The sequence below is a fragment of the Phoxinus phoxinus genome (assembly GCF_949152265.1).
Source record: "Phoxinus phoxinus genome assembly, chromosome: 8".
Taxonomy (NCBI): Eukaryota; Metazoa; Chordata; class Actinopteri; order Cypriniformes; family Leuciscidae; genus Phoxinus; species Phoxinus phoxinus.
Window position 1 is genome coordinate 31,971,298 of NC_136883.1, and position 22,647 is coordinate 31,993,944.

The window sequence follows — 22,647 nt, forward strand, 5'->3', positions numbered from 1 at the left end:
TTAAACTCACGAGCAATGCTGATGATTACAGCGATGTTGCTTGGCAAACCCAGCAAACAGCACAAACCCAGAACTACAGCCGGAGCAATCTGTTCTGAACCCACAGCAGTGCTGTTAGATGTGGAATTGAAGCCTAGCTCCATCATCAAATGTTCTTGTTGAATCTGAATCTGAGCAAAGACTGCTTGAAGAACAGGGGATATGTTGACTCCTTCCACTTCTGTAAACCAAAACCACAGCTTTGCTCTCATCTCAATCAAGGGAAAAAAATAATGAATTAAAGCTCCCCTTTGACTATCTCTATATACATTTTCTTCTCAACCAAAAAAAGCTATTAAATTGAAAGACACAGAGACAACATTATGAACTCACACTTCACCCTGGGGTCATATGATGCTATTTTAAACGTTCATTATTTTGTTTATTGGGTGTAATAGAATAGGTTAACATTTTTCACATACTGTACATTATTGCTGGTTGCTAATCGATGGTATATGATTTTGTTGAAGCCTTCTGTTCGCATTATTTTTTAGCTTATTTCTAAAATAGCTGTATTCTTCTGGTTTGTGGTTTTCAGATGTTTCTTTCTCTTCTGTTCTTCCTTTTACTCTTAATGTGGCCCCTTTTGCAAGCTACAAACATTTACCTCATATGCTTATTTATTTTTTAAATAAAAAATATTTGTATTAAGCCCATAATAATATATAAAGCCATGGTAATATATCAATACTTATAAGATGTTCTTCATTCTAAGTTTTACAGTTTTTCTCAATCACTTTGGCTCACTTCTCGAATGAGTTTGTCTCTAAAAACAGTTCAGATTTCTGAACAATTAGTTTCTGGTTCAAAACATATTTTAATTTCTTATTGACTTAAAACCAATTGCATGCGTTTTGGCATATGCAAAAAAAAGTAAGTACAATTGTCTTCAATTTGAACAATAACTAAATGCAGCCAAATCACAAGAAACCATGAGCCCAAATCAATAATTTTGGATCATGTATGAATAAATGCATGTATGAAATGCAGTCAGAAGAATGTAGAATATTGTTTGTCCATCAACAGCATGTTAATTTACTGCAAAAAACAAGAACAGCAGGGATAATTATTTTTTTCTGAAACATTTTAGAATATTTCCTGAAGAGATGGCATAGAGAAAAGGATCCAGACAGCAGTTTAGCAAAACCAGAGTCTTGCTTATATCACCATAAACTCTACGGAAGGACTTCAATTGGGAATTATCATCTGGATGAAAAGTTTTAGTCATAGTAACTATATCAATCACATTGATGATGTGAATAGGAGTCCAAAACAGAAAGAAAGCCACAACGATGCTGACCACAAGTCTCTTCTTGTAAGTCTTAACGTTTGCCCCCTGATTTCTGGGTTTCTGGTCCTGTGGAGCTCTGGTTAGACTGGAGCTCTTGGCTTTTTGGCTCAAGCCTTTGTGCAACCAGAGATAACATGTTAACATGATCAAAAATGGAATGACGAACCCAAACAGGATCTCAAGAAGTAAAAGAGCCACTACTACAAACCGTGACTCCATTGTCCTCTGACATCTTTGCAATCCATCCTTGTCTTTGAGTCCTTGAGTGAAAAATATTGGTAGGGCAAAAACAAAGGCTAGAATCCAGATGCCAGTCAGATGAAGGTGTCTGTGTCGTCTTTCCAGTCTGTGTAGTAACTTCCTGTTAGTGACCCTTGACTTGATGACATTGTGATAGCGGTGCACACTCATGGAGGTGACCGTCAGGACACCAACATACAGACTCCAGTGACCCAAGAAGAACAGGATCCTACAAGACCAAAGGCCAAGTTTCCATCCAAACAGTATTCCACACAGCACGAAAGGAGCCAAGCAAAGGGTCAAAGCATCAGAGACAGCAAGGTTTAGCATTAGACTTAAGGTAAAGCTAAAATTTGTGTTCCAGTCACGAGCAATTCTGATGATTACAGCGATGTTGCTTGGCAAACCCAGCAAAAAGCACAAACCCAGAACTACAGCCGGAGCAATCTGTTCTGAACCCACAGCAGTGCTGTTAGATGTGGAATTTAAGCTTACGTTGAGCTCCATCATGATCAAAATTTTTTAATCTCTAATGTTAGAAACAAAATATACGAGTTACTGAGAGTAACCTCCCACAAAACAACATATGCCAAATGGCATGCTCACCTATAGCTGGAAAAATAAACAAAGATAACATATCATAGCCACAAGCAAAGGTTTTAGTAGCACTTTCATTAATAAGTTATTAGCAATATGACAGCATATCATTGTATGATAAAAGATCAGTAGTTACTGTACAAACAAATATGAATACATATGAAAATGTGATTGAAAATTGAACGACAACTCAATTTATATTTACATTCATTAATGATCTGTTTAGGATTATAATGTAAAATTATAAAGTTATAATAAACTAACCAATATATATTTTTTAAATGCCTGCAAATTCACATAAAATAAAAACCCAAGAAAAACAGAAATAGTAATTTAAAATATAGTAAAAAGCAAAGGCTGTAGAAAACTCACAAATAAATGACATTTAAGGGGAAATGTCAAAACATTGTGCTGTTCCTGGCTGTGGGGCAGCAAATGTGGCTCTGCATAACTTTTTGGCTTAAATTTATTTTTCTGATACAAGTTCTGATTCATGTCAGTCATTTAACAGCCCGTTTAGTTCCTAAGGTCAGAAAGAGTGTATACAGTGGCTAAAACTATTGTATGACTGTTTTGAAATGAATTGTTTTGGGTCAAATAAACTTCCGTTACACCAAAAAAAAAGAAAAGAAAAAAGCACCACCATTAAAAGAGCTTAATGTATTTTTAGATATTATGTAACATCAAATATATCATTTTATTATGGTCAGTTATTTTATTGATAATACCATATTCTGTGCCATAATTTGCCATACAGCATATCAGTTTAATGCCCAAAATTAAAATTTTCCTTCATACACATTAACAACAAAATATATATAAAACAAAGGAAATCTGCATAATCTCAAAGAGAACAATTTATTATAAAAAGCACTGACAAATATACAAGGTTAAAAAAAAAAGTCACTGAAACATTTTTTTTTCTAAAGACATTGTATTCATCACTTAGTTGAACATAAAAATGTAGTTACTTGATGACAAAGTTCAATAACAAAGACTTACAATGCATCTATAAAGGAGAAAAAAAAATGCACACATTTCTACGCAATGTAATGCCTCACAATGTAAAACCTTGGCATCGTCGAAACACCAGCACTTTATCTGTCACCGTGCCTTCCCATCAGACTGTGCTCACAGAGACAGCCCACAGTCAAGACAAAACCAGCTGCTTCTCAATTGTAGATGAAGTTAAACCTGTGCAGGGGAATGAAGAGGTTAAAAGGTTAATAAAAAAGGATCAACATTAACTCAACATTTCCCCGCCACTGTTATACATTAAAAAAAAATAAAAAATGACTAGCCATGCCAGGATATTTGATCATTTTCACAAAACCTTTCACAGAATATTTTTGTTGCATGAATATCTGAACATGCCCTGTTCAATATGCAAAAGAGAGAACAGAGCCTCAGCTTTTAACAAAAACTCTGTTTAATTCTAGCTTGAAAGTAAGTTTCATAAAATAAGCAACATTTTGAACAAAAATCCTTTTTGACCACTGCATTTGGATACATTTTAAAGATGTAGCCTACACTTTTTTTTTTAATGGTGGAAAGTATTGCTCAAAGGAGAGAGAATATGTAAACATTTGAACATGGCATGGCAATAATTATATACATTAAAAATATTAACCAAGCAGCTTGTATTTAAATAAGAAGCTGTATTAAATTACTTCTGCTCATTTTTAAAATGACATTCACCATTTTGAGATGAAATACAAGACAAAAGACCATTTTAACTATAGCGTATCTGTCTTCCTGTTTTTAAACAGGAGATTTAAATAATCAAATAATAAATAGGATATTTTCTAATATTAAATTAAATATGAATTTATTTGTATTATTCCAAGCATATTATTTACTGCAGGCAATCATGCGACGGACCACGTGAGCAGCGCGTTCCCGGGTTCTTAGAATCACAAAACTCGCTCCTCCACCATATATAAATGGCCATCTGAATGCATGAGTTTTATTACGAAGGTGTCATGCACACTTATTTGTACGGACATCCACATGAGAAACAAATATCATCCGAATAGGGATAAATACTACGTCTGGATTGGATTCAGAACAATAATCAAAACATAAATGGAGTAGATCACCTCTGTCAACATCCCCAACGCTTCACAGTCCTATACCTCATCCTGGGTTGTATTCAGTAACGTAAGCCAGTTTTGATTTATATGCTATTTAATGTTTGATGATTGCGTTATTTTACATATGCATCTGCTTACATATGCTATCACTGTTTTTCTTCTGCTTCTTCACCTGTGTTTTGATACTGAGATTTTGTACCATTTCACAAGATGCATAACCTGTCAATGCCGGGAACACCATTTATCAATATTGTTTAAATGATGTGAAGCCTATTTACTAGATGCATTCATAACCCACCCGATCAGTCTGATATTAAAAGTAACACCTCACCTGCTCAGTAGCTGAGGAAGACTGGATATAATCGGGCCGTAGCCAGGAGCATTATCATAAAGCTCAAACAAAGGGGCGGCCACCAGCTTGTAGTTCTTTGGCACAGCAAACAATGCTAAAAACACAAGACACACAAGTTAAGCTGAATAATCACATTTTACACAAGGTGAATGGAGTAAACAAAACATATTTTGCCCTACCTTTCTCTTGCAGCTGTACTAGAAAAAGCTTCTTGTGTTCTTTAGGTTTAGTGATGTGTGCCGGAATATATGGGTACTGTGGAAAGAAACGAGATATGAAGCAAAATCTTAGCGAGCTTGAAAGTGGAAAAAAAACAACAATAAATACTGTTGGTGATCCTGTGCGTGGTGTTTGTCTGAGGAAAAAGGAACGGAGTAGTTACCACCTGAGGTGGTTCAAAGTTTGGTCTCCACCAGTTCCCAATACAGTCATCAATGACCCAGTCCTGTTTCACTCCATCCTGACGCCCCAAAATCTTGACAAGAAAAATAGGAATTATTCTCCAATGTATTTTAAATCCATTTCTGCTAGTTTTATAGCATAATATGGCATTTTAATGTCATACAAGATGGTACGATACTCTGGCCCTGCATACACCTTATATTAAGATGCGTTTGTTGATTGGATCACAAGTGGGCGACGCTAAATACAGGAGTAAACGGGCGGGGTCTAAAACATTTTGAGCTTGTCCACTTCCAGAGGTAGTTGAAAACTCATTCGAACTGAGCGCTTTCGTAGTCGAATGCGTTTGAACAGCCACAGAAGACGGCACACTCTCCGCTTACTGACCTGATCTAATGCGGAAACATTATGGGAAGCACGCCAGCCATGCGGGATTTAAACTTTGTCAGCTATAGACCCAAGTTTATTTCTAACACACACTCACAGTTGTTAGAAACGCTGTCTACCCGTTTTTCGTTTTGAATCTCCGGAGGGCGTTTTAGTGTGGACAGGTCAAAACGGAGGACTTTAGAAACGATGACGTAGTAGAGGCTCACGCTCGGCTCTATGATTGGGTGTCGTCAGTCATGGCGTATATCTTTGCTAGCAGCTGTTGTGCAAGTCAATTCTGCATTTTACAATGCTATAACTGCCTACATGCGCCGGAGGCAAGCTATCATTCGAGCGATCTGTGACAATTCCTGTGCAGCGGCGGTACCGACCGCACATGGAGCGTCGATTCTGGGTTAACCCGGGAAGAACCAGCGCATGGTGGGATAATTTTATCAATGAAAGTTGTGTTTACACCGGCATGCGCATGCCCAGTGTTGGTGAATGGTCACGTGATCCGCGTTTTCAGTCATTTTAATGTGGACGGAGATCAATTCTAATACGCAGCTAAAACGCTGGTGTGGACGGAGATCGTATTCGTTTTAATTATCCGTTTCTAAACAAAAACGCAGTAGTGTGGACGGGGCCTTAGTCTATGAGATCAAAATATCTGAAAAAGCCCATAGATGAACCTGCCTAAAGACTCTCCCCTCAATGAAATCAGGACAGAAATGGTTGAAAATGGACAAAAGAGACGGATTAAACCCCCAGGTGTAAAAGTGAATGCGTCTCCCTCGTCTACCTGTGATCCGATCGACCATAACGCAATACCAGACCAAATCTTAATACCAGGTGTAAATAAGGCCTCTGATAGTAAGTGTTTTTGTCTTGACTTGGTTGATCTTTTATTTTTTATCTAAAAATCCTGCAAATGCCATTAATTATTACCATATTAAATACAGTCAGAAAACCAAAGCTACCTCTGTCATCAGTCGCTTTAACCCCTCCACCTCGTCTTCTCCAGGGTTTAACTCACCACCAGGACTGCAAAAACACAATAAGTAAACTTTCAGGCACTGACAATAACATTTTCAACAAAATGCACAATGGATGAATAATCAAAACAAACAATGCAAAGAAAAGCAACACGTAATAGCAAAATAATGAATAACGAATCATACATAAGGAGAGATACGTTCCTTTTGACAAGGTTTACCACTAAAACGGCCCCTATTTGAATCGATTACATCCACACAAACTCCAGTGAAGCAGTGACCCCTTACAGTTTGAAGAAGGTGGTTCCCAGCTGCAGGAGCAGCACGTGAGGGAGTCTGTGCTCGTGCACGATCAGAACTCCCTCCACTGTCCGCCGCATCCCGATTTTCTCAAACTCCTCCCGCATCCGCTGAAAGCGTGCGGCTACCGAGCTGTCCTTCTCATAGAGCGGCTCCTTGGTGCCGAATGTGTAATTTGTTAGAGGGTATCTGCGAAAAACAAACATCATAATGTTCAGGATTTCCATCATTTATATAAAGATGTGATAGAACGTTATTGATCCACTATTAACAGTAGGCGCTCATGTTGAGAAGCGATTCAACCCCTGATTCTTTGTTCAACCCCACATATAAAACGGATAAGAAAACAGAAGAATGGAATACAACAAAAACAGATCCTTGAATGCCAGTTATTTTGTACTATCGATACATGTGCGTGTCAATATAAATGTACAAAGATTTGGGCAATACATGAAATCAAACTCAGTAGATGTAAGATCTCAATCAGGTTCATATGTTGTGAATTAGTATATCGTGTAGATGAATTCGGCACTGGTAAGGACAGTAAAGGAACACTACACATCACTACACATTGGGACACTGGTGACATGACATTCTCATGCAACATCACTACTGGTATTTATGAACAACAGCAGAAATTACATTTTTTTTTTGACATTATGTTTTAACATTATTTATATTAGGTATGATACATAGACATACTTAGCTTGTTATATACGTGCAATGTTTCGGTCTAGTGATGTATGTTTATGCTGAGTAATAAAAGTAAACATCTATCACGTGTCATTATGCGTAGTGATTTGGCTCATGTATTTTACATTTCGAAATTCCTGTTAAGGGAACATAGTGAGCATCGATGCTCCCTGGCTTTCAAGGTGAATTGCGGGAATTTTTAGGGAACGAACGTCTCAGTGCACTGGATGGATTCTGCGATTGAGCCAGCCCTTAAAATGTCCGACTCCCTTATCAGTGCCCTGACTACTGAACTAGGGAGCTGATTGAGACGCACCCCGTGTATTGTTACGCATCCAAACAGCAGCAGGCAGGACAGAGCATTTTCAATTGTCAATGCTCTTTCAAAAAGAAGCTATTAGGGATCGCTGGGCATTAGTTATTATGAAATAAAAGTAACGGCACGTCGTTTGCAGTGGTGAATTCTACTCACAGGTTGATTGTTCTCTCCAGGGTGAGCGGTTTAGCCGGCTGGCTAATGTATTTATTGCCGAACTGATTTACTCCACGAGGCCAACCGGTAGATGATCGATTAGGAGGTACAACTGACATCGTACGACGAATAATATAGTCGCTTCTTAATCTTTGCACTAATCACTTTTTTTTACTGTTGATTGCGATATTAGTGGGATTGAATTGCACAGCCTTGGCGCTCGATGAAAACCGTAACACGGCACTCCGTCTCTGTTGTGAAAGCACATCCGGGACATTGGGCTACTTCCTGTGTTACGACCGTGCGTTTTGCTTTACGGCATGTCTGCGAGGCTAATAAATGATAGATAAGTTAATTTTTTAGATTTTGTTTTATATACATGGTTTTATTAACTTACTAAACTTTCTTTATTTCTTGCTCGTTTAATCAATCTATTGTGCTATATATAAATTAATGTGACTTGACTTGACTTTACATTTATTTATTCATTTACCATTGCAAGTAATCACATGATAAAAAAATAACCTTCTCAAAATAAACCTTTTAGTTAAACCATTGATTTGTGGTAAAGATGAGCGAAACCAACATTGAATAAAATCTTGCTATAAAACAGTATAGCTCCTACAACAGAAAGATAGATATTTCAGTTTACATAGACCTACATAACTTTGATGTGATCTCTTCATTAGTTTATTTTAAGAAGTAAAATGAGAGATCCTGCGTGCTTTTAAAATGCGTTTATTGTTTTACACTTTTTGTGTGTACATATTTTTTAACATTATGGTGGTGGGAGTCAGGAACAGACTACATCCAGAGTTATGCAACATTGGTTTCCTTTCTTGCTTTCATGCTTTTGTGTCTCGCTGCATGTGTTACTCTACATTCATTTTTTACTAGTGCAATTAACCACATTATGAAAACAAAGTATACAATGAAAGACTTGCAATCTAAGTGAAAAAGCACCCTTCTCAAAATAAACCATTTTATTATTGCGCTTTAGGGAGTAGTCAAAAAATAAGAGTAGGCCTATAAACTAACACTGAATAAAAGCTATTTCTAATACAGTTATCACTCTTAGTGCAATTTCTTTCATTCCATCATAGTTCCCATCCAAGTCATCATTAGATGTCGCATCCTTGAGAAATCATACAAATCAATGCAGCAAGATTGCTTTTTAGGGAAATCATATAAATCAATGCAACAGTATTGCAATTTTAAAATTCAACACATGTGCAAGAGATCTAGGGTATTTTGCATTGGTATATGGCTGCCCTGTAATAACAAAGTGCATTATGGTCTCTGAAATGTTATCATATGTCGTGTGTTCATTTGCCCTCATTACATGAGGTTTGGCAGGAACAATAAACACATTCTTTCCTAAAGCCTAAGGCACTGTCATTGTTAGATAGTCTCTAATGTTGTTGTTGGGTTTAAAAAACAGTCAACTGAAAATTAGAATACATTGTATAATAATCATTAAAAAAGATATATTTATATTACATAAGTATAGTGCTCATCTCAAAGGCATTAACCATTGCTGTTTTAATCATCTTTAGCTACTTAATTAAGAATTCAACCAATGTGGTCAATACACTTGTATCAAATGAGGGCAAATATCACACAATATATCATAAGCGTATCAAAGACAACTATTAATCCTGCAAGGCTAGTCGATCAACTTAAAGATAAGTTGAAACAAAAATACTTGATGTCTTAAGAATATGTTTCAGAATATTACTGAGAAAAATACACTAAATTGTGCAAAAAGCAGGGCATTATTTCAGTTTTCTTTCTGTGAGGTCTGATTTTTAAACCCTAGACCTCTCACATTAATACATACATAATATGATTAAACCAGTACTTTTATATGCCTTTAAATATATTGAAATACAGTGTTTTGCGTATATATTGAAATACAAGTATGTGCTTCATGATAAGGTAAATTTGAACAAAATATGTTATTTTTTACAGTTAAGTTTTATGGAAAAATTAAAATCACAGCTCCACAAAGCAGAAACTCCAACACACAGACTAAAGTGCATTCAAACTCGGGCCACAACAATTTAGGATATATTGCATACAGTTCACATGTGTTGTAGTCGTTGGGGAAGGAAATGCTTAATATTGCCTTTCTTTGGCATCTTCAAAATGATCTTGATGTAGCCTGAACTCCTTATAGGCTTTGAGAAAGGTTTATTCCAAATCTCCAAAGAGTTGCTCCGAAAGATTCGTAAAAATCCATCTTCCACCAATGGCCTACTAAGTGAATCTTCATGAAGGGCTGGTCAGCACAAGTTTACTTGATATATCACCGCCACATCTACCAATCAGATACATTTGAGCCTTCTCTTCTGATGTTGGAATAATATGCAATCCAAGTGTCATGCTTTCAAATGGATCCTTCTTAGAGAAACGATAAACAAGACAACCGTAAGTGTGAGGAATATTAGCATAAAAGACTGTCGATTTTAACATCACATGGATCTTCAGGCTGTTTGTAACTGTTGATCATTACCTGTTCATCTTTCAGGAGGGATCTGTGCTGGCTGTCATGTCAGGTCTTCACTGCTCCTCATAGCCAGCGGTCGGGTACGTCTCTCCCTCCTGACCCTGAAACATGTACTGGGACACAGCAGCAGGGATGAGGGCATTGGCCAGCTCCTGCAAATGCACAAATAAATAGTTTAGAAACTAGTCCGTATAATGGGTACTTGATCATGCAATTATCAATTTGAAAAATGTCACTTTGAGCCATTACGCTGATTGTGTACAAAGGACAGTAAACTCACTGATTTCAGGTTTGGGTCCATTTCTGTGAAGTTCCACTCATTCAAAGGCAGACTAAATGTGAATGGCTGTGAGAAAGAGTAGAGGTTATAGGTTAATCGGGGTATGCATGTTAAGGTCATTACTATGATCCTATTGATTCGCTCTCTCGCCCTGTATAGATTCATACTTACATCCATTGCTGCAGCACTGCTTTCCATGCTCTGCTGGTGACTCCTCAGAAGCAGCTGTAAATCCTCCAGACTCATGTCAACGTTCTCCACGCCATCAGGAATTTCTGGTCTTTGACATATACACACAAGTTAATCTTAAATGTGAGTGGTGCTTGTCTGTCTAAAACAAAAGTCTTAACTGTGCCAAGTTGTAGATATTTGTTACTCTGACATGGATGATATATTATACCTCTCCAGCATGGGTCTTTTGGCCCTTCTCTCTCCCAAATTAGATCCTCGGCCCTCTAGGACGGACTGTACCATGGCAACAGGGAGGACGGGGGGTTCAGGGCACACATCACAGGAGCCGAGTGGTACACCCTCTCCTCGTCCCTGCACCCCAGGACTCGCCGGCTCTTCCTTAATCAGCATCAGACACTTTTCCCTAAACAAACAGATCACATGTTAATCCAAGGAAAAGGGTCCATTAATAATTTGATCAATCTTTTAAAATGTAATCAAATTAAATGTAAATAATTCATTCATTTCACTATTTGCAAACAAAGCACTGCAAAACAGATGCACAGATGTTTCCTGAAAAAATAATTGTGATATTGTGTGATATTTCTTGGGGGGGGATTATTAATTAATTATTATTATTTTATTATTACTGTGAGAAGTACATTCTACTGTACAATAATATCCCAATTTATTACTGTTATAATTTCTTCAAGTTGAACCAAACTTTAATACAGTAAATTCTATTTTTATGACTGAATCCATATGCGTTTTTCAGAAATCATATCCGGAAATCAGGGCTTTACTTAACAAAGTGGCTAAAGGGATAGTTTGCATTGTTTTATCATCCTATATTGTTCCAAATCTGTATGACCTACATAGGTTACTTGTGTGGAACACAAAAGAAGCTATTTTGAAGAATGTTTGTGTGACTGTGTCCATAGTCCAAGTCAGTGGGGTCCAAAACAACATGAATATACAGAACAATTTTAATGTATGGACAAAAACAGTTTTAATTTTTGGGTGAACTCTCCTTTAACCCTGAAGGTCGGCCCACTCACCTTGATTCCTCTGCCTGCATTTGTAAAGCCATGGTGGTGGACTGTGAAATTTCAGTGACATCAGAAATGATTGGCCCTCCTGTCATCACACTGCTAGTGGAGCAGGATGCACTTTCTGTGGATGGCTAGTAGAACATGAGAGAGATTCTGTGTTTGTCATATTTTATTGATCGAGAAAGCCATCAAAACACCAGTTGTACGAGGCATGATATAATGAGAAAAATGTTCTCTGTCAGATCCTCAATCTTTAATATGAAAGCTTTCTCACCGACTGGATGTAGAAAGATTCTTGCAAGGACTCCATGGAGTGGCTATGGCTGAATTTGGAGGCAGGAGGGGTGGAGCAGCCATCATCCAGCATGAGAGGACTGAAGAAAAGGAAAAATGCAGCATATCATTGAAAGAAGCCACATTATTATCAATAAGGGTCAAATACAAAGACCTTATGGCTATTGTTGAGAACTAAAATCCTATTGCACCCTAGTGGTAAGACAGTGAAAGAAACGTTGGAACAATGTTGTTATTAGTTAGCCACTTAAAAGTTACAGCGAGGTAAAGAGCTCTGGCTCTTGCGGCCCCTCTTACCCAGTTTGTTCTCATGCGTCACACTAGCTGACAGTGCACCTTTTAATAGAAGGTAGAGGGTCATGCGCTACAATTCAGGTGTGTGCGTGTTTGTGGGTGCGTGTGTGAGGGCAAGAGCTCAGGAGGTCTGACTCAGCATTCAGGTCCATTCATCGCAGCGAGGGCAGTGAATTGTATCAGCTGACTGTTTCCAGCTGAGTTGGCCTTTCCCTCTACTGTGTTTGTGTTGGACCATCAGGCTGTTGATTGCTATTTTCTGTTTGCTCTTTTTTTGTTTGTGAATATGTGTCAATGCAAAATCGAGTGCTTCAGATTAGTGTTTGTGTTGAAGTGTGTTACAGATGAATGGGTACACTCACAGCTTTCTCTTCATTCCCACAGTGCTGGGAGTGTTGGACTGCATCTGGCTGAACAGAAACTGAATCAGCTATGGACAGAACAGAGAATCAGAGAGTGATTAAGCATTACAATAACAGCCAGTGTGGGTATGAGCTGTATATCTTACCTTGTTCATGACTTTCTGCTGCTGTGTGTGATTCTGCCTCAGTGACACCACCTCCCTCCACAGAACATCATTCTGCCTACAGGATAGATAGATAGATGGATGGATGGATGGATGGATGGATGGATGGATGGATGGATGGATGGATGGATGGATGGATGGATGGATGGATGGATGGATGGATGGATGGATGGATGGATGGATGGATGGATGGATGGATGGATGGACGGACGGATGGATAGAGAGTTGGATGGATGGATGGATGGATGGATAGTTGGATAGATGGATGGTTGGATGGATGGATGGATAGATAGATAGATAGATAGATGGATAGTTGGTTGGATGGATGGATGGATGGATGGATGGATAATTGGATGGATGGATGGATGGATAGTTGGATGAATGGATGGATGGATAGATAGTTGGATGGATAGTTAGATAGATAGATAGATAGATAGATAGATAGATAGATAGATAGATAGATAGATAGATAGATAGATAGATAGATGGATGGATAGTTGGATGGATAATTGGATGGATAATTGGATGGATGGATGGATGGATGGATAGTTGGATGGATGGATGGATGGATGGATAGATAGATAGATAGATAGATAGATAGATAGATAGATAGATAGATAGATAGATAGATAGATAGATAGATAGATAGATAGATAGATAGATAGATAGATAGATAGATAGATATATGGATAGTTGGATGGATGGATGGATGGATGGATGGATAGTTGGATGGATGGATGGTTGGATGGATGGATGGATGGATGGATGGATGGATAGATAGTCGGATGGATAGAGAGATAGATGGATAGTTGGATAGATGGATGGATAATTGGATGGATGGATGGATGGATGGATAGTTGGATGGATGGATGGATGGATGGATAGATAGATAGATGGATGGATGGATGGATGGATGGATGGATGGATGGATAGATGGATGGATAGATAGATAGATAGATAAATAGATAGATAGATAGATAGATAGATAGATAGATAGATAGATAGATAGATAGATAGATAGATAGATAGATAGATAGATAGATAGATAGATAGATAGATAGATAGAGTGCAAGGTGCTCTACAATTTATGTTTCCCTGTTGATGTGTCCACCATCTAAAAACATTCGAGAACTACTGAAATAGATAATTATTCAGATGAATATGTACACATGATTATATGATCAGACCGCTGGACTCCACCTGTCAGGTGAGCTACACTGAATGTTCTATTGAGGCAGCTTAAACAAAACACCAAACCACTGAGATTCACAAAGCAGAGAAGCCGATGAATGAGCCAACTGCAGAAGTAGGTGAAAAGTTAGAGGGATAATAGAGGTGAAAAGTCAAGTTGTTGTTTGGGGTTCAATTGCTTTGTTACTAAGGGTGAGGATAGGCAGTAAATGATGCCATGGGATTACAGTAATTGGGTATGTGTGTTAAACGTCTTACTGTTTCATATCCTGCATCTGCATCTCCATGTTCTCTTGTTGGCTGCGTAACACCTGCACCTCATACAACAGCTTACTCAAGTCCTCTTGCCGCACTTTGGTCTCCTCGCTTTTCACTATTGACACCTGTGAATACACAAACATATGAACTATCGTGCAGTAATGGGTAAACAACCCTCCAGCCTTCTCCTCTGTGTGTGTGTGTGTGTGTGTGTGTAAGAGCCTCTGACTCAAAGGATGAGAGCGAATAAAACAAGAGTGAGAATCACTTAAAGATGAGACGTCTCACCTTGCGCTTAATGTGCTCAAGCAGATGCTCATGGCCCTGGAGGAAATAGAGGTGCTGGAACTCGGTGTCATCTCGCTCTGGCTTTACCAGCCCGCTCTGCTCAATATTCACCACCTTCCTGAAGCCGTCTGAGAGAGAAGAAGCGAGAGGTTAGCACAAACACTCCTTCAATAATCTGGAGTGTCTGTGAGAGTTTTGGGATGTTTGTCAGCGCAGGCTGATACTTACACATGTTGAGCTGGCGTACAAAGCTTGCCATGTTATTGTGTTTGAAGTATTTGGGCAGAACCTCCTTGGCAAATCTGCCCTGGTCAAAAACATGGAAGCTGGTGCCCGTCTAGAATGAGAGAAAACAAGGCAAAAGGCTTTTATTATAGCACAAAACATAACAATTATGAGAGGGTAGTCTTCCTCAAGCTTTTCCTGAAAGACAGTTTAAATGCAAAACTGAGACAGGATTGTGTTAAATCGGAGAGAAGCTTCTGCTAAGAGCAGCGTGCCTAAATGCCATGGCCTGCCTGTTTTTCAAACTTATTGAGTTTTTACTGTCTTTCTGGTGTTATTTATTTATTGCCATATTTTGCACACACAAGCAGAATGTAAATTATTTTTTATTGATTTTTAGCAAATTAATTAATGCGTGCAGTACTGATGATTCATTGTCAAATTTATGCCAATAAGAGATGACATTTTTACCAGAAGATTATGAATATAAACATGATGCAGTCTCAAAGTATTGATAAAAAAATATTATCTTAAAGAGTTTGCCAATGATTTTTGTGGTTCTGATTTCAGTCAATAATATTTTTTATTGGCCTTTGATTGGACCTTTCATTGATGTTCATTTAAAATGAACTTTAAACATTTTCATCTGGATGCAGTTTGAATAGCAGAAGGAATATAGAGAATTGTATGTGTTTCTTATTAATCATTCTGATTACCTAAGCTAGATCATCATTAATAATAAATCCACCTTCAGTCTTATTTTAAAACTTCATCAACATATTCCCATTATGAAGAATAATATGCTATATTTACACAAGGCATTAATATAAACTGTTAAATGCATGTTGTAAATTCACTTTTTATATGAAAATGTCTCTCAAATTTACTACAGCTAAAACATTTATAAGCTAAATTTCAATACCAGACAAATATTTGTATACATTTAAACATGTAATATGTCATTTTTTCTACTAAAATTCTTTAAAATTTTCCACTGACCCCCCTAGAGCTCTCTTACAGCTCTCCACAGAAAATGTTGAATATATATATTTCTCTGATATTGCAATTTGGGGTAGGAAAACATTTATATTAAGACAGATACCACTGTTAACCTGTTAAAGTAAATATTCCAATATTTTAGTAATTTGTTTTAGCTGTAGAATATGACAAAGTCAGATTATTCAATTTATAAGCTTACTATTTTTCACAAACATTGTAAAAGGGTCTGTATACGTGCCGGTAAATCATAGCTTTGAATACATAAATACATAGCTGCCATTTCATTGCAAGGGATCATCAATAATTGGAGGTTCTTGGCATTAAAATATTAAAAAAATCACAGACTTACATTTAAACTTTTTAAATGTGTTTCTCTGGCTATATCTACTCAAGGGCCCACAACAGTCCGACAAAAATTCCATAATTAAATGGCAATCAAATAGGATGCCATCAGGATGAACTCACAGTACTCCAGCAAATCAGATGATTGGTCTCTGGGTCCTCCACAAGAGTCCAGAGTTTAGTGAGGAAAGCAGGCACATTGCTAGCGTATGCTCCATCCACACCTATAGAGCCTGGGTTCTCCTGCATGACTACACTTGGACTTGAACAGATGAGTCTAAAAATCCAGAAGTATTTTAGTCCATTTCCAAATCGATGCTCTCTTGGGATGTGCGTTGCTGATGCTGTTCCTCTCTCCTTCTCCTCCTCTCTCTGTGGCCTAGTCATAGGGCCATATTGGTCCCTGCCATTCCCACAGGTCAGAGTCAGCATAAAGCAATGCCCTGCAGCATCACCACTATACCCCCTCACTCAACAAAGGATCCCACAGGAGAACAATACAGACTCACACAAAGCCTAGAATAATGCCACACTGTCACGCCGAACAGCACAATGACCAAACACAACCTGCACAGGAGAGTGTGCTGGGCAGATGTGTGAGGTTTTGTGAGGATTCTTAATTGTCATTCATGATGTTAAGGTTGTTGTTTAGGGGGAAAAAACTGCTCGTCTTCAAGAAGTGGAATATTTACAAATACATTACTATCCACCTGAACAGATGGTTTGTCTATGTATGAACGAACGAATGAATGAATGAATGAATGAATGTAGCCTATGTATGTATGTATGTATGTATATGATATATGTATGAATTAATGTATATCTATCTATCTATCTATCTATCTATCTATCTATCTATCTATCTATCTATCTATCTATCTATCTATCTATCTATCTATCTATCTGTATGAATTAATGTCTATCTATCTATCTATCTATCTATCTATCTATCTATCTATCTATCTATCTATCTATCTATATGAATTAATGTCTATCTATCTATCTATCTATCTATCTGTATGAATTAATGTCTATCTATCTATCTATCTATCTATCTATCTATCTATATGTATGTATGAATTAATGTCTATCTATCTATCTATCTATCTATCTATCTATCTATCTATCTATCTATCTATCTATCTATCTATCTGTATGAATTAATGTCTATCTATCTATCTATCTATCTATCTATCTATCTATCTATCTATCTATCTATCTATCTATCTATCTATCTATCTATCTATCTATCTATATGTATGTATGAATTAATGTCTATCTATCTATCTATCTATCTATCTATCTATCTATCTATCTATCTATCTATCTATCTATCTATCTATCTATCTATCTATCTATCTATCTATCTATCTATCTATCTGTCTGTCTCATTGTACCATCCATCCATCTAACCATCCATCTAACCATCCATAACCATCCATCCATCCATTCGTAGCTTTATTGGCATGGTAAAAAAAGAAGGTTTACTTTGTCAAATTATTAGAAACACACAAACCAGTAGGATATACAAATAATACAATAAAAATAAACAAAAATTGCTCTACCTTTATCTAACCACCAGGGGGACCCAGATCTTCAGTATTTTTACCTCTCTACCTCTCATTACCATGCAACACAGTCATTAACAGATCGCTTTTTGTTGTTGTCATAAAACAGCACATGCATTATGGAATCTTTTTCTGTAGTTCCTCATGATCACTCTGTAAAGTTCAGCATCAAGCAATAAAGAAATAAATAAAAATGAAATAAAACTCAGCATTCAGCAAACAAACACATGCATAGTATGAAATCCAGAAAGCTAACAGGTTACTAAAGAGTTGGGGTGACGCAAAACGCATATCACAGCAATTTCAAAAGGAAACCAGATGGCTGCATTACTTTAATTTTCAATGTAATTTTCAATTAACCTCTTGAGAAAAAACAGTGGTTCTCAACTCTATAGGCATTGAATACACAGTGACAAATAAATTATAAATGCTTCCGTAGTCATTCAGGTCAAAGCCCGATTCAGTTAAACATGATTAGTGGCTGACGCATGCAAAATTAAAATCACTGGCCAGCATCTGTACAAACAGGTCATAGGCCTTCATGACGACTTACTTCCTCATTCTCAAGCTGTAGCATTGTCACCTCGAGTCATTTTAAAGAGGTTCGTTTAGAGAAATCATGCACATCCTGTAGTTAATGAATGAAGATTCAGGAGTCAACGTCAGCACCAGTAAGTAATTGTTCCCATGTATCACATTTTAATTAGTGTTACAGGAAGAAGGAAGTGTTTGATTTTGATTTGCATGAGTATGCGCACATCTGTCAGGGTTGTTGTCATGTGGGAGGTAGGTCTGTGTTTTTGTGTGTAGCCTATCCACTAGGTAGTAACTTGTTAAGGGACCGTTTGCTGGCCAATGACAATAGGCAAGGCTTTTTAGTTGCTAGGCATTTACAAAATAATATTTTCTAAGTAATTAGACTCAATTATGGATAAATATGTATGTTGTTTTTCAGCTATTTCCATCTTAGTATCATTTTCTCCATCTCCTGAAGTAATCCTGCATATTTGCAAGAGCATTTATTGTAGGCTACTCTCTTCTTCTGCTTCTGAGATAAATCGCAGTCAAGATATTGACTCATCACTGTAAAAAACAATAAAAAACAATATTAGCAGTACTAATATTAGCGCTAGCCGACCTGCATGGACAAACTTCATCTACATATCTCATATCTGTAATTACATCTATGTCCTTAATGTCATGTGGCCAAGTTTGAATTTATGAAATTAAATTTGTTAGGTCATTTTCAAAATGTATTAGTCATGAAAAACAGTCAAGAAACTTAACGCAAAAGGCATAATTTTAGCATTATATAAAAATATATATATTTGAAATAATTTGACTATATTGTTTTGCATGTTTAAAAAAACCATTTACATTTTCAGGTGCCTAAAAAGTCTTTGTCCAATTAATTATCTGGTACACCGCTTATGAGATTTACAATTATTATTATTATTATTTTAGGTTTTAAGCATTAGTGCAATGTCCAACAATTGTACAAAAAGCTAAAATAAGTAATAGCCTACATAATTTTTTTTAAGTAAAAAAAAAAAAACGTAATGAATAATATAACTAATTTACGAACAATAGGCTACATGATTTCCCTTGTTTGTTTTGTGTCATTGGTGTAATCAATGTTGAAAATCTATTTAAAAAATACCACAATTTATGGAAAATTACTTTTCAAGTCAAAGTTCATAGTAAGAAGCTTGTTCAAATCTTATGGTGATTTTTCCCATCATGTTGCGAAAGTTATAAATGTATTCTTTCACAAGCCTAATTTGTGCAATAAAATAAAATAATAAAGAACAAAAGTCGCGTTGTCCTTTATAATTAGTTATAAAATCAATATATGAATAAATAAATGCCGTCAACTAGTCTGAAATGTCAGAATCCAGTCATAATTTACAAATCACATAATGAAATGTTGATAAATATTTTCAGTTTGGGCTCAAATCCCTAATCTTTCACATTGCGTCATGTAAGCATCACAGGGCCACGAAATCACTGGCCTGAGGGTCAAAGAGCGCATGATGTAGGATTTAAAACAGCCATAAGTGACTGCAGCTGCGAGGTCATGCATGATCTTGTTATTAATAAAGTTGAGAGCCGGGATTAAACGAATGAACTGGTGGCCTCGGTTTGAACAGCCAAGGTTGCAACGCAGCTGCGTTTATGCAGCTTTATGCTAATGCTAATCTGACCAAACATATAATCCATTAGTGATTAAACACTACGAGGAATTTGTACCATGAACACATGTCCGTCCATATCCTTTTAGAATCTACTTGAACATAGAAATCAGAGATAAAATGAATAGTTAATAATCAAACAGAATTAACTAAATTCATTAAATACTTGTAAGATGCAATAGTGACCCTGAGGGTTTGTCAAAACAGATTACAGAAGACAGAGATATGAGAGAGAGAGAGAGAGAGAGAGAGAGAGAGAGAGAGAGAGAGAGAGAGAGAGAGAGAGAGAGAGAGAGAGAGAGAGAGAGAGAGAGAGAGACAGAGAGAGAGGAGGAGGTATCCAATCACACACACTTCAGTTTGACTGGTGTGTTGGGACTGACTGTGACGTTTAACTTCAGGTGGAACTAAGGCCATAAGTGAGATCAAAGCCACACGCTCTGAAAAAGAGAAACAAATTATTCATATCTAAAACTAGTCTGAATTTCAGTGTGTGAGAGATGAAATACAGAATGATGTATACCTTTCAAAATTTGGGGGTCTGTAAGATTTTTATATTTTTTTGAAAGAAGTCTCTTTTGCTCAACAAGGCTGCATTAATTGTATAAAATAATACAGGAAAGAAGTGAAATATTTCAAATATAATTTATTCCTGTGATGGCGAAGCTACATTTCCAGCATCATTACTTCAGTCGTCAGTGTTCATCATGTGAGATCCTAATCATTCTAATATGCTGCTTTGCTGATCAAGAAATATTGTGCGGTTTTGCTGTTTAATATTTGCATGAAAACCAAGATAGGATTATAGAAAGTTCAAAAGAACAGCGTTTATTTGAAATAGAAAACTTTTCTACCATTATAAATGTTTTTACTGTTCCTGTCACGTTTGATTATTTCAATATGTCCTTGCAAATTAGCAGTGTTAATTTCTAAAAATCTTACGAATTTAAACATTTTGAATGGTGGTGGATATAGACGGATTCACAGATTTGAAAAGGTACCTCGTGTCAGCTTGTTGAGAAGACAAGTGGACATCCCCTGTCTGACTTTCTGCTGCTGACTTGAAAACATGCAAAATAGCATAGCATTAAACTGCCCCTATTAGGCTTTTTTGAATATTACATTTTATGCAGTGTGTGATAGCTGTTTGTAAATGTAAAATGTCTGCAAAGTTTGAAAGATCACAGTGCAAAACAAATAAAGTTATTATTGTCTTCTAAAAGAAAGAACTGATTCTGAACTTCTGAAACGAGTCATCAGCAATTTCAGTTTCACTTCATGTGGCGTCAATTCACTAAAATCTTAAACACTTAGTGATTGGTCACTATTTTCAACATAGAATAGAATAGAATCAGGCATTTATATAGCGCTTTCATATGTACTACTGTACACCCAAAGCGCTTTACAATCAGATCAAGGGATCTCAACCACCACCAGTGCCAGGCTGTGACTGGCTACATTACTCAACGCTGCAAAAATCACGTTGTAAATAGACACATTTGCAGCGCCCTTGTAACGTGACACGAATATAACATTCAGATCTCATTAAAGGGGACCTCTTATGTTTGAACATAAATGTGTGTTGGCAGTGTGTACACAACCACCTTATAATGGTAAAAATCCACCTACTCCTCTTATATTAATCCCTATCATAAGCAGTGTCTCAGAACAAGCCATTTGCAGGTTGTAGCTTTTGTGATGTCACATTGCACAGGCCCCGCCCACAAGTGCTGACGAACTCTGCCCTATACGACAATGACGTCACAACAATTATAGACGATCTTCCCGGTGGCAAAAGTCCATGTCCGACAAGCTACACTGCTCTCACGCCACACCATGTTCTCACGCAGTGAAAAATACATCGCGGAGCAGAGAGGACACTGACAACGCGCTGACAGACTGGACAGACCAGGTTACTTTTGGTTTACTTTTGATATTAAACAAAGTCTCACCTTTCAAATTTGGTCATTTTTTAAAAGAAATTGAAACAATAAATACTGTTTTGTAGCTCTTTAATGTGTCTGACAGATCGCTGTAGACTGAGCATCAGTTAAAGCCGCTCGTGAACCGATCATCTCTTCCTTCTAGTTCATTTATAGCATCAAATAAACATGAATGAACATAAGAAGGAATGTTTTTTTTTAAACGGAAAGACGTCAGTACACCCTATATTTCAAGTTCAAATCCTCCCATGTTAATCTACTAACTCTCCTGACTGCTTTGTCCGACAAAATGGCGGATGGCGAAGTATGATTAGGCAGATCGCCTGTCAATCTCCCTGCAAAGCGTCAATTGCGTGAGTCTCACGGTCAATGCGTGAGATTTGGCAGCCCTCTTTTACTTCAGGAAGTGACTGGGAATGTCTGATCTTCAAAAGAGACAAGTTTACTAATATTAGTCTCGAATTTCCCCGGCTGAAGATAATTATGCTCTGCTTTGATTTTGTAGATGGACCGTTTTGAGAATACACAAAGCAGAGTTGAAGGGCAAGCAGGGTTGGCAGCAGAAAGGTAAACGTTGGATGAATCATATAATTTAGGGGATCATTAAAATTTCCTACTTTTAGCACTACTTATGACGACACGACGTCCACTCGCTATAACCTCCTCACCCAC

The 22,647-nt window shown here is 37.1% G+C and overlaps 3 protein-coding genes across 8 annotated transcripts; all 3 read right to left on the reverse strand.

Annotated features, from left to right (window-relative positions):
* Positions 1-1,105: 1,105 nt before the first annotated feature.
* On the reverse strand, positions 1,106-2,080 carry LOC307002612 (C-X-C chemokine receptor type 5-like; the record flags this gene model as incomplete). Its single annotated transcript, XM_079620401.1, has 1 exon — positions 1,106-2,080. The coding sequence occupies one exon, from the start codon at positions 2,078-2,080 to the stop codon at positions 1,106-1,108; it is 975 nt and encodes a 324-aa protein (XP_079476527.1).
* A 127-nt stretch (positions 2,081-2,207) lies between these two features.
* nudt21 (nudix hydrolase 21) lies at positions 2,208-8,163 on the reverse strand. 2 transcript variants are annotated; one of them, XM_079620402.1, is made up of 7 exons: positions 7,844-8,163; positions 6,667-6,867; positions 6,364-6,427; positions 4,995-5,087; positions 4,792-4,867; positions 4,592-4,706; positions 2,208-3,361 (listed from the first exon to the last, which is right to left on the reverse strand). In XM_079620402.1, the coding sequence occupies exons 1-7, from the start codon at positions 7,960-7,962 to the stop codon at positions 3,340-3,342; spliced, it is 690 nt and encodes a 229-aa protein (XP_079476528.1). In that variant the 5' UTR covers positions 7,963-8,163; the 3' UTR covers positions 2,208-3,339. The 2 variants fall into 2 exon arrangements, with proteins under 2 accessions (XP_079476528.1, XP_079476529.1); XM_079620403.1 differs by having other exon boundaries at positions 4,998-5,087; positions 7,844-8,107.
* Positions 8,164-9,487: 1,324 nt separating this feature from the next.
* hsf4 (heat shock transcription factor 4) lies at positions 9,488-18,548 on the reverse strand. Of its 5 annotated transcripts, none has more exons than XM_079620842.1 (14): positions 18,394-18,513; positions 16,396-16,549; positions 14,935-15,043; positions 14,707-14,834; positions 14,419-14,543; positions 12,952-13,027; positions 12,806-12,873; positions 12,130-12,229; positions 11,862-11,986; positions 11,033-11,227; positions 10,804-10,912; positions 10,633-10,698; positions 10,359-10,504; positions 9,488-10,243 (listed from the first exon to the last, which is right to left on the reverse strand). In XM_079620842.1, the coding sequence occupies exons 1-13, from the start codon at positions 18,399-18,401 to the stop codon at positions 10,406-10,408; spliced, it is 1,362 nt and encodes a 453-aa protein (XP_079476968.1). In that variant the 5' UTR covers positions 18,402-18,513; the 3' UTR covers positions 9,488-10,243; positions 10,359-10,405. The 5 variants fall into 5 exon arrangements, with proteins under 5 accessions (XP_079476968.1, XP_079476967.1, XP_079476969.1 ...); XM_079620841.1 differs by having other exon boundaries at positions 9,811-10,246; XM_079620843.1 differs by lacking the exon at positions 16,396-16,549 and having other exon boundaries at positions 10,021-10,246; positions 18,394-18,548.
* Positions 18,549-22,647: the final 4,099 nt, after the last annotated feature.

Excerpts from the sequence above, each read along its gene's own strand:
- hsf4 (XM_079620839.1), bottom strand. The coding sequence starts at position 16,659 with ATGACTAGGCCACAGAGAGAGGAGGAGAAGGAGAGAGGAACAGCATCA. Across the intron at positions 13,028-14,418 it reads CAGATGCAGGATATGAAACA|GCAGAATGATGTTCTGTGGA; the intron begins GTAAGACGTTTA and ends TCTATCCTGTAG. Across the intron at positions 11,228-11,861 it reads ATGCAGGCAGAGGAATCAAG|GGAAAAGTGTCTGATGCTGA; the intron begins GTGAGTGGGCCG and ends CTGTTTGTTTAG.
- nudt21 (XM_079620402.1), bottom strand. The coding sequence starts at position 7,962 with ATGTCAGTTGTACCTCCTAATCGATCATCTACCGGTTGGCCTCGTGGA. Across the intron at positions 6,868-7,843 it reads CTGGAGAGAACAATCAACCT|ATACCCTCTAACAAATTACA; the intron begins GTGAGTAGAATT and ends TGTTTTTCGCAG. Across the intron at positions 5,088-6,363 it reads TAAAGCGACTGATGACAGAG|ATTTTGGGGCGTCAGGATGG; the intron begins GTAGCTTTGGTT and ends TTTCTTGTCAAG.